Raw genomic sequence first — 11,482 nt, forward strand, 5'->3', positions numbered from 1 at the left:
GGCTCTAACCTTCCATAACCATACTTGTAGTATAATATAATATATATATAGTTCATGTGAGGACATACAGACTTATAGCCATTGCTTTAAAATCTCTCATGAACTGTTGGGTCATGACTCAAACTTATACGATATCAGCTTCAGTTCAACAAGTACTATAATCAATATTTTATATTAACAATAGATCAAATGCTAATGTGAAAGGGGTCGTTATTAGTGACAAACCTTCAGAGAGTTTTCACTTGACACGTCTCTCAGCTCATTGGTTGGTTTGTCTGACCCTGAACTTTACTGTTTAGGTTCATTCTGCTGCTCTAATCAGCATCACAGCTGTTCTCAGTGAAAAAGCTTACTTTAAACCCTACTGTACACGACCTGCTCAACACTAAACCATAGACAGACACATTTAGTGACTATAGCTGGTGAACATAGTGGAGCTTTTAGCAGCTAAAGAGACAGATATTTCACCTCCTCAATGATCTGATTAATCCACTAAACTCTCCTGTCGTTTTAATATCATTAATAATTGGTGTCATTAATAATATCAATAAGAGCTGCACTTCATTTAGCTGCTGTCTCACTGACGCACTCAAATGAAACAGAGCCATCGTTAACAGTATTCATTACACCTGTGCTTTCTCTGCTGTGACATTCAAAATGTCTGCTCTGAAAAAGGCCCATTTCACTGGTTCCCTCCTCAGCTATCTGTATCTGCCCTTTAGCACTTGTTTCCTGACAGATTGTGCCCCGTAGCCATATTGTTTTATCTCTGTTGTCTTGTATCTGCCTTCCTGTTTTTCTTTCTTCTTTTTTTTGGAGTCTTTGATCCCAGCAAGTGTTTGGACTTCTGCCTGCGTGATCTCTTGGCTGCCTGTATCCTGTATCCTATTGACAAGGTAAATCCTGCTTTGATCCTTCTGCTGCCGTCTGAGGAGTCTCTCAATCCAGAAAGCATGTAGAATATTAAATACTACAAATATGATCAAATGTATTTGATTTTCCATTCTATTTAGTTTATAATTAAATCAGATGATTCATATATCCCAAGCTTCTGTGTGTCTTTATATAATCTTTACCATGTTGTGTAGCAACACAAACAAAGCCCCCCTGCGGCTCCAAACAGTGTATGGAACGTGAATATATGAATTAAATCCAGCCCTGCGTGTGTTTACAGCCGGCCATATGTTTCCAGTTTGTGTGAGTTTTGCTAACATGCTGAGAGCCTATCTGAGACCACCCTGTGATGATGTAATTACCCAAAACAGGATGTGCAGTAGAGGGGATCGTAGCCCAGGGGACTCTCCCTCCGTGCAGTAATGTAATCACCTGCAGTGAAGTCATCACAGTGAGCTCTAACTACACTCAGTCAACCATAGACTGGGAGTCCAATAGAAAAGCATCAATTACAGCAAGAGTTCCACTCTGGTGAAATTCACTTGTTAAAAGTTGCATATTTGAAAACTTATTCCTCCTATTCCTGTGTACTGTTTACTCTTTTATTGCAGGTATAGCTTTTTTGGCTTGCAAGATTTGTTAGAAACTAAATTAACTGATCTGATTTCCTTTTGAAAATATCAATTTGTTTATTTAAAGGTTCTCTATATGATATCCAGATCATTAATATAGCAGCAAACAACTATTTGCTATGTAAAGATATAGAGGAGTAATGTCTACCTGAGCAGAGAATGAAGTCACTCTCCCTCTGTGTGTCTTGTAATCTGAGCTTCTCTCTGCTTTGTTGACACAGCCGGGCCAACACTAGGATCAGCATTGATTCATGGAGAGACCTTCGTCTGGTCAGCTAACATCACTGCCAAGCAGGTGAAATATAGAGTGATATTGTGGTTTTAGCTGACGTGTGTCGCCTCATTGTTTTGAGCGATGCTCGTTCATGTCTATGTAGAGAGAGCACAAGCGCAAGCCCGAAGCTGACTTTTGTTGACTTAACGGCCACAGGTGTCGCTGTTAACAAGCATTTCTGAAAGTTACAAACAGTCCCTTTAATTATTTGTCTATGTAAAAATGTTATCAATAAGATCTTTAAACACTGTCTAAGTAAAACAACTCCTTATCTGTGTAAAACAACTCCTTTTCTCACAGTCCCTGTTGTAGATTTCTATATAATCACATTGTAATAATCTCCTGCAGTGCACTCTTCTGCAGACTTTGTGTGACTCTGTATAACCAGTGCCTCTTCTTGCAAGAATAAAATACAACAAAGACATTTCATCTGTTTGAGATCCTTATTTCAAGGTTCATCAGGGCTCATCTCGGAATATTGACAGAATTTCCATTACAACACTTGCACACAATTTCTGCTCAAATACATCCTATAATATGAGGTAATAACAAACAGTGCAAAACAATATTATGGGCATATTGTGATTGGTCAGTGTGGTTGGAGTGAGTAACCAGGGGTAACCAGGAGGGCCCCTGGTTACCCCTGGTTACTCACTCCAACCACTCTGACTAGAAACAGGCGGTCTGCTCCTTTAACTTGACGGGGGGCTGCAAGTGTAACATGAGTCCGGATGAATATTGTGCTGCCGGTGCAGAAGCTGCTCGTCAGAGAGAGAGAGAAGAGAGACATGATGGATCCCGTCCCGCTGCTGCTCCTCATAGTCTCCTCTTCTCCGCTCTGCTCGGCGGTCTACACCGGACCGCTCCAACCGGAGATCTCCAACGGATCCTTCCATCACTTCTTCGTCCCGGACGGAGACTACGACGAGACGGAGGACCCGGAGGACTGCCAGATGCTGTTCAGGTTCTCCGACGTGTATCCGTGCGGAGCCTCCGAGGAGAGGGACTCCGTGGTGAGAGACGACTTCATCATCACCAAGCTGCAGGCGGAGGACGCGGCGCGGCTGCTGGAGGGCGTCGGACGGACCGTGACGAGCGACCTGGACGGAGAGGACAGCTACGGGGAGTTCCTCCAGAGGGAGATCTCACAGATAGGAGAGGCGTTCTCCAGCGTGGACAAGTCTCTGCTGGAGCTGGAGGTGAAGTTCAAACAGAGTCAAGAGAGTGAGCTGAGAGAGGAGCAAGTGTTGAACGGATACGTGATGAAGCAAGTGAGTGACGTCAGGGCATCTCTGAGGACAACTACAGACATCTCTGTGGGACTGAAGGACAAACACGAGCTGCTGTCTCTCATCATCCGCAGTCATGGGACCAGACTGAGCCGCCTGAAGACAGAGTATCTCAATGTTGGCTCATAGTGGGGCTTATTCAAAGCTTAGTGTGAGTGAGTGTGTGTGTGAGTGTGTTCTTGTAATTACCACATTATGGGGACATCCATCTGTTTACACAGTCACGTACTGGGGACCTCAGACGTCATGGGGACAAAAAATGAGGTCCCCATAACGGAAAGCCTTTAAAACAAATGCAGGAGTCATTCTGTGTGTGTGAGTGTGTGTGTTTTTGTGTGAGAGTTGAGACCCTCCAGTTCAACAAAACAACTGGAAAGTTAATTGTGGCTTATTATGAATATCCTTCCTGAATATCTGAATATCTCTGACCTTTGGCTATCCACCCCATTCCTTGGACTTGTGTCATTAAAGGAGCTTCTAACATAAACATCAAGACATTCCTCTGAGTCAGGAGGGAAAAAAGGAAATGTGAAATTGTCTCCATAGTGCCACCTCCGAGGAAGTTTTATTCAGAAGAAGAGTATGAAAATAAAAGCCCTCCATGTGGATTCATCAGCCTTTGAATCAATATTATCATTTTTTGTCTTAAATTATGTTGTTTATACAATTGTAGGTTATTGCGGATTAAATAAATACTTATTATTCATCACATATCTTAATTTTCCCTTTTTACCTGTGAGCAAGACAACATATGTTTCAGTGACTTTAACAATTAAAGGGACAGTGTGTAGGATTTGGCGACGTCGAGTGGTGTGGTTGCAGATTGCAACCAACAGAGTACCGCTCCGCTCACTCCTCGCTTTCCAAGAACGGCTACGTGATGAAGCAATTGAGTGACATCCGGGGATCTCTGAGGGCAACGACAGACATCTCTGTGGGACTGAAAGATAAACACGAGCTGCTGTCTCTCATCATCCGCAGTCATGGTACCAGACTGAGCTGCCTGGAGACAGAGTATTTCAATGTTGGCTCATAGTGGTGGCTTATTCAAAGCTTAATGTGTGTGTGTGGGTATTGAGTGTGTGTGAGTTGAGACCCTACAGTTCAACAAACAACTGGAAAGTTAATTGTGGCTTATATGAATATCCTTCCTTGAATATCTCAGACCTTTGGCTATCCCCCCATTCCTTGGACGTGTGTTATTAAAGGAGCTTCTAATATAAACATCAAGACATTCGTCTGAGTCAGGAGGGAAAAAGGAAATGGGAAATTATGTCTCCATGGAGCCCTCTGTGCCACCTCTGAGGAAGTTTTATTCAGAGTATGAAAATAAAAGCCCTCCATGTGGATTCATCAGCCTTGAATCAATATAAATTTTTGTCTTAAATTTTGTTGTTTATACAATTGTAGGTTATGCTGATTAAATAAATGCGTATTATTCATCACATATCTTAATTTTCACTTTTACCTGTGAGCAAGATAACATATGTTTCAGTCTCTTTAACAATTAAAGGGACAGTGCGTAGGATTTGGCGGCATCGAGTGGTGTGGTTGCAGATTGCAACCAACTGAGTACCCCTCCGCTCACTCCTCCCTTTCCAAGAATTCGCTCAGAGGCCATCCTTACCATAATAACACTACTTTAGGAGCAACGGATGTCCGACGGTGGCTGGCGGTACCACGGTTTTACACTCTGTGGCTCACGTTACCGCAGTTTCACAAGTTTGTCGTAGAACTACGGTGGCCTTCAGGTAACGTAAAAAGGGGAAAGTCTCTCTCTAGAGCCAGTGTGTGGTTTGTCCGTTCAGGCTACTGTAGAAACATGGCGGAGCAACATGGCGGACTCAGTGAAGAGGACCTGCTCCCTATGTAGATATGAAGGGCTCATTCTAAGGTTACAAAAACTCAACAATTCTTAGTTTCAGGTGATTATACACTAATGAAAACATAGTTATGAATATTATATTCCTTTTCTGCTAATATCTAATATCCCCTGAAATGTTACACATTGTTCCTTTAAGGATTTTGATGCCAAAAAGTTTTTCATGTCATATTCATCATCTCTATCCTTTGAAGTTTGAGGTTTACATAAACAATAAAAACCTTTTGAAATCTGAACTTTTGGATTTTCGGCACTCGTGTCTTTACGTCACCGTGTTTGTTGTTGCTACTACGAGTGGCAGACTCGACTGTCCCATCAAGTGGCCTTGGTTAATTGGCGTCTCAAGTCTGTCATTGCCTCCCACTTCCATCTGGAAGTCATCAACTCCAGCATGAAAGCATGTTTGTCCAAAAAGCGACCACTGTCGTCATTATCTACCCTTTTAGTCTTTCATGATCTATAAAATTTGTGGTTTATATGAGATGTCTTTGTGTTGAAATTCTGAGTGGTTTTGGATGAAGTCATTTTACTAAAAATAGACTTATAAATGACACACAGCTTGTTTAAATCTTTTAAGAAATATTCTCTCTTGCTCCTCTGCTGTGTCGACATATAACATCTTATTTCAGACTCACTGTTTATGGGAGGGGAGTTGTTTTGAACTCCTGAAAGGCATTAACTCTACCCTGCAGGGTCACACATAAACTGTCGGCCTGTTTTAATTTGCAGTGCCTTTAATTTAATATTTTGAATGCCTTTGGAAGAAATCTGTGTATTTTCTGTCTTTAACTACCGTTTTAAACTCTCGTCTGCAACAACCACAAAGTAACTGCCATAAGGGTGCCCACTTTTTACAGAGATCATGTCTGTGCAGATGTGCAGGAGCCAGATTGGCTGCCATGGGCGCAACTGGGTGTGATTTCCTCTGTCTGGTTTTCCTCACAGTCCAGCTTCCCCAGAGGGACCCCCTTTTTAAAAACAGCTTTCTGTAGCTCAGCGCAGTGCGGGCCAACCCCGTCAAAAAACCTCCATGTGCAGAGAAACCCTATATGTCTGTATGGCTCTTAATTTCCAGGGGTACTGCACAGGGCTTGCAAGATTTGATTAAAGATTTGGTTAAAATTTCCACTGTGTAAGTAAAAGGTGGAGCAGCTCACGAAACCTCTCACAGACAACCCGCCCGTCTGACTTAATTTGTCTTTTTTGGCTCAAATCATTAATTCCACCTATAGAAAATATTTTTCTGTAGACTGGTTTCATGTCCCTGATGCTAAGAAAGAGGAAGGCCTGAGCGTCAAGCACGCTGTTAGAAGAGTGTATTCTCCTCACTGACAAGTTTTAAGGACAAACAAAAGAGAGGTCAGGAATGCAGAGCGGAGTTGACCGAGAACACACTGATCCCTCTCTGTGCGGAGCACAAAGCCCCAGAACCACATGCCTCTTGTGTTATTATTAAAAAGATGAGAGCTATTTGAATACTACAGCTGCTACTAGTCCTATCATTATTATCACTGCTATGAATACTACTCTGTATTACTACAACCACTAATAGTATTACCAATAGTAGGAGTCCTTGTTTGAAAGAAAAACAAGCTGGCCACTGCTCATGCTTTAAAGGGATAGTTTTGAAATGGGGGTGTATGAGATACTTATCCATATGCAGTGCATTACCTACAGTAGATGACGGTCGGCACGCCCCCAGTTTGGAGACACAAATAGGAGTTACCGACACCGGAACAAAGCAACAGTGCTGTGGATGGGAACTGCAGAAAAAAGTATTTTAGCCACCTAAAAGAAAGGCTCACCTAAAAAAAAATTGATATCCGCTAAAGTGTACGCTATATTTAGAATATTTTATCTATACTGTTTTTGTCATCAAAGCCTGCTGGCTTTGGAGAGAGCATAGATAAATTTCAGTTCAGTTCCCCGTCAGAAAGGGCTGTCTGACAGCAAGGTAAAGTGGTGAAAATATTGTAAATATAGTATGCATTTTAACTGATATTGTTTTTTGTTTCTGTTAGGGGAGCCTTTCTTTTAGGTGGCTAAAATACGTTTTTCTGCCGTCCCCATCCACACCAGTGCATTGCTTTGCTCCAGTGCCAGTAACTCCTGTCTGCTTCTCCAAACTGGGGGCGTGCCGACCGTCATCTACTGTAGGTAATACACTGACTATGGATAAGTACCTCATACAAGCCAAACTATCACTTTGGGTGCTTTTGGCTGGGGTCCCCCATGCAGGACCCAAATACATTGGTTTATTTAAAACACTAATTAAGACAGAAACAGAAAACAATGATATGAAGTCATTAGGAACAAATTGATTGACAAAGTCGTGGAAAATTGGAATGATGGAATAACGCACCTGTAATACAGAGGCAGACTGAGGGGCAGGGGTGACAAAAATAAAAAGGGCACCAGCTGTACACGGCAACGTGCATAAAGTTTTCAGCCTAGCACTGCATCACGCTTTCTCACATTTAAGGCCAGCCTAGAGGGCACTTTATCACCTTTTCTTCATTTAAGGGCACCCACTGTTTCATGTTTTTTTCCACTGGAATGGCATCCTACAAGGCATTTTATTACATTTTCTCTTCTGGAAGGGTACCCTAGAGGGCACTTTATCATGTTTTATCTACCATAGGGGCATCCAAGAGGGCACTTTTGCTGCTATTGTCTCTGGGGTCTGCGGGTACCCCAGTTGGTAGGATTAAGGTGAAACTAGCTTATGTGGAGAAGTTAGACAGTTTATTAAATTTCTTTTTAATGCTGTAGGCACATATAGGATATGTAGGATTTTCCCCTCATTAAACACACGGTGCAGGTGTTCTGTGTCACTGTTACCAGAGAGAGTTCAGTGCAATGCAGTTGATATGTAAATACATGTTACTGCAAGTACTTCCTTTTATTTACATATCAATTTTCATTTTAATGGATTATTACAGGGTGGTATTGATACTTTACTCGAGTAAAGAACTAGCTCTTCCCCCTCTGCAGTTTATGCAAGTCATTCATGAGCAGTAAACCAGAGGGAATAACTGCTGTACTGTGCTAAAACAATAATATCATGGTTTAATTTCAAAACTGTTCATCTTTCAGCTTGTCAGAACGTGCTGATAATTTTATCATAGTAATTTTCTGCGTTTATGATTACAGCACATAATTCATTCTATCGTCTAACAGTCTCCAGTGGCCAATATGGTTTTAACCAACAACGGGGATTTTTTTTCAAGGCTGCAGCTGCACATAATAATTTTGTGAAGATAATAAATATAATTTGAGCAACACAATAGTAAAGAGGAGATGCGAAGGAGCAGAGAAACCTCAGGAAGCAAGGAATTGAATTAGAGGTCAGAAAGATTTAATTTGTCATAAAAGCCGTGGTAAAGTAATTACAGCTCACAGTGGCCAGTATGCATGTCAATGAAAAAAAACGTAGTAATAGTCATCAATCATAATAGGAGTTTGTGCTGTTAATGAGTAATTGTGAGTTAATGTTGTAGTTATCTGGATATCGTTTATTTCATAATTGATGTGTATTAAAGGAGCTTTTATTTCATTGTAATGCAGGCACTTCACTTTTTCTGTTCTATTTTATTCAATTGTTTTATTTTTGTCACTCAGTTTGGTCACTGACTCAAGTTTTGGTCGCTGACATTTGCACGTTTAAGTGTTCAGAAGTGGTCGAATAAAACCGACTCCTTGTATAACACTAAGATAAACATACAGAGTTGCTGTTTAAAATCAATGCTGTTGAAGTGTTGACTCCATTAGCAGACTTTTCTGCTGACATACCAGTGAACTCATGCATAATGCAAGAGAAAAGACGACCACAAAGAAGCTGATATGACGTCTGCTACACAGGAAGAAAAAAATAGTTTTGCAAGGCTGTTTTATTTTTCAAAAATATTTTGATGGCGGTAAGACCTCAAGAACAACAAAACATTTCCCTCAAACACAGTTTGGTCTTAATGTTCATATTTTTCCTTGAATAAACACAAATGCATCTGCATACATACAATTCAAAAAGTACACGTACATATCTTGTTTTGAATGGGTACATAATGATACACAGTTGCCCTTTTGAAATGTGACGGTACACATCCATAGTTTGACCTTTGATACAGATTTTAAAGTTGTGCTATTGATTATCTGCCAGTGTTTCTTTTTCTCTTTTTTTCTTCTCAAACTAGCAGATTTTACAGGAAGAAAATGTGTATAACTATTCTTCCTCTTGAGGAGCAAGCAATTAACACTGAACAGTTCATTCATAAAGAGGGACGGGGACAAAAAAGCACCAGAGGACCTGAAACCGTCTTCAGTCAGATGTCACCTCTTTTCTCATATTCATGTGAGCGAGAGCCAGTGTCTTGTGCTTTGTGAAGGCTCTCTCTGCTCTGAGTCCTGTGCTTTTGTGAAGGCTCTCTCTGCTCTCTGAGTCCCTGGGTATAAACTGTCTGTGCAGCACACAGGGCTGTGCTCGTCACTGTTTCAGGATGAGACAGGTGTCTGTTAAATGTGCGGCGGCCTGTCACACGCAGCCGTTCTCCTGCCTGGGCTTGTGCACCACGGGGGTGTGTGGAGGGTAGAGAGAAGGAGCCAGCGTGCACAGGAAGCCGGCAAGCAACGTCAGGCCCAATCCGCCCCAAGCACAAAACATGGACCATCCATAGCCGTGACTGATGTCCTCTGGTATTCCAAACATGTATCGAGGATAGCGGGACAGTTCAAAGTTGATCCCAGCCACACATGTGCAGAGGGAGATGATGCAGCAGGTCCCTGCCAGAGAGGAAGAATGAAAAAAACAAGTCAGGCACAACACAGCAAATCCATTTTCATCTCCTCTGATGCATCATTTCATCACTCTCTCATTAACAAAGAGCCTTACTGCCCCTCTGTGGTGATTCAGGGGTAGTGCTCTTTTTATGTCCATCACATCTTACCTCCCATGAGAAAGAGAAGTCCAGCCACATACTGCATCAGATCATGCTCCTTGAGGCAGCCCAGCACGCCTATGATCCAGCCGAACAGGATGATGGAGATGGCCATGCCTACGAAACTGGCAGTCATCCTCTGGAGGTCTGCAAAAACAACACAAGTGACTGTGTTTGTTGCCAAGTTTCTCTATTCATCACATTATGAAAAGGCGTTTTTTATTTTATTTTTGTGGAGGGTGGGGGTAACTCACGGAGCGCGTGCCACTCATCCTGCCTTATTGTCTTCGTCAGATTGATTGGCAGATTTCTGGGCAGCACTGATGATGAGTAGTAGTATTTTATTGGTGTGCAGCGCGTAACCAATCCTGTGGATGTAAACAACACAAAGAGGATGTCACAAAAAGCACTGAGATCAGATGGAAGAGGATATATCACAAGGCTCACCTCCCCATCCCCAAAAAATACATCCAACCCTCTTCCTCCACCACCACCACCCACCCATCCACCCATCCACCCACATCATTGTGGAGTTATTGTACGCATCTCGAGGCTTCTGTTACTACAGCTTGCCCTTTTTTTTGTGCTGGAAAACAACACAGCAGGTCGATTGTAACTGTACTCCGCGTTATACTGCGTATAGGCCTCGAGGGTCGCTGCGCAGCATCAGCACCATCACCATCACCATGGATAATAACACATTCCTGCACAGCATCTACTCAGAGCATCACACACACACACACACACACACAAATGCAAAATAGCACAAATTCAAAATATGATCCCCAAACCTTTAAAGATCAAATCCTCTATCTCCAAGTCAAATCCCCATCGGTGGCACTTTTTCCACAGTCCTGTGATGGTGGAGTTGAACTGCCGGCTGCAGAGCGACTCCATGGCCGGAGCAGGAGACATGAAGTGCCGCTTAGCGCGCCGCAGCAGCAGCGGTGTCTCTCCGCTCCTCCTCATCATCGCAGCCACATTATTGCTCTCCTTGGGCAACATGCGAAGTGGAAGGTTGTTGCTGGAGATGTAAATGTAACCGGGGTCCTTTCTTTTGTTTGCATAATTCTTGCAGCGCTCCCGGTGTCTCCTCGCGTCAGTCTCGTACCAGTTGTCAGTGCTGATGGCCACAGCGATGAGTCCCAGCGCGCAAAATGCCAAAAAGAGACCTGCCACGGTTAAAGTCCTCATAGCAGCCATGTTCCATGCGTGTGTCTCTCTCCACGGGACAGTGGGACTCCTCTCCTCTCCTCTCCTGGATGCTGCTGCTGCTGTCAGTGTTTGAGGAGGAATTCAGCAATAAATGTGAAACGCAGATGAATCCTTAAAGCCCTCATTTCTTAAATTTGTCAACCATCGCCAGAATAAGCCAAATTCCTAGGCAGAGGATAAATAAATGTTGGCCTCGATGAGCTATTTTGGTTGTCTCCTCTCTGCCTCTGAACTCAGTCTAGCCTAGATACTGGTCAGTCCAACACTTCTTTCTATCCAGTAGATGGAGACAGAGCAAATAATCTGAGAGCACATCAAGCCCCACATCAAGCCCCAGGCCTGCACTTACACAGTATAGATCATGA

General features: G+C 42.7%; 2 protein-coding genes across 2 annotated transcripts; one reads left to right on the forward strand and one right to left on the reverse strand.

Moving 5' to 3' along the window:
* Positions 1-2,452: 2,452 nt before the first annotated feature.
* fibina (fin bud initiation factor a) lies at positions 2,453-3,800 on the forward strand. Its single transcript, XM_037768225.1, has 2 exons — positions 2,453-3,265; positions 3,398-3,800. The coding sequence occupies exon 1, from the start codon at positions 2,532-2,534 to the stop codon at positions 3,216-3,218; it is 687 nt and encodes a 228-aa protein (XP_037624153.1). The 5' UTR covers positions 2,453-2,531; the 3' UTR covers positions 3,219-3,265; positions 3,398-3,800.
* A 5,043-nt stretch (positions 3,801-8,843) lies between these two features.
* si:ch211-87j1.4 (transmembrane protein 178B) lies at positions 8,844-11,105 on the reverse strand. Its single transcript, XM_037768221.1, has 4 exons — positions 10,694-11,105; positions 10,157-10,270; positions 9,912-10,049; positions 8,844-9,747 (listed from the first exon to the last, which is right to left on the reverse strand). The coding sequence occupies exons 1-4, from the start codon at positions 11,103-11,105 to the stop codon at positions 9,500-9,502; spliced, it is 912 nt and encodes a 303-aa protein (XP_037624149.1). The 3' UTR covers positions 8,844-9,499.
* Positions 11,106-11,482: the final 377 nt, after the last annotated feature.

This window comes from Sebastes umbrosus, chromosome 4, assembly GCF_015220745.1.
Source record: "Sebastes umbrosus isolate fSebUmb1 chromosome 4, fSebUmb1.pri, whole genome shotgun sequence".
NCBI classification, from domain to species: Eukaryota; Metazoa; Chordata; class Actinopteri; order Perciformes; family Sebastidae; genus Sebastes; species Sebastes umbrosus.

What these genes read in the sequence shown, in the direction of transcription:
- fibina (XM_037768225.1), top strand. Translation starts at nt 2,532, where the DNA reads ATGAATATTGTGCTGCCGGTGCAGAAGCTGCTCGTCAGAGAGAGAGAG.
- si:ch211-87j1.4 (XM_037768221.1), bottom strand. Translation starts at nt 11,105, where the DNA reads ATGGCTGCTATGAGGACTTTAACCGTGGCAGGTCTCTTTTTGGCATTT. An exon ending in AGAGGATTTGATCTTTAAAG is followed by an intron (nt 10,271 to 10,693) that starts GTTTGGGGATCA and finishes TTACATCCACAG; the next exon opens with GATTGGTTACGCGCTGCACA. An exon ending in ACTTCTCTTTCTCATGGGAG is followed by an intron (nt 9,748 to 9,911) that starts GTAAGATGTGAT and finishes CCTCTCTGGCAG; the next exon opens with GGACCTGCTGCATCATCTCC.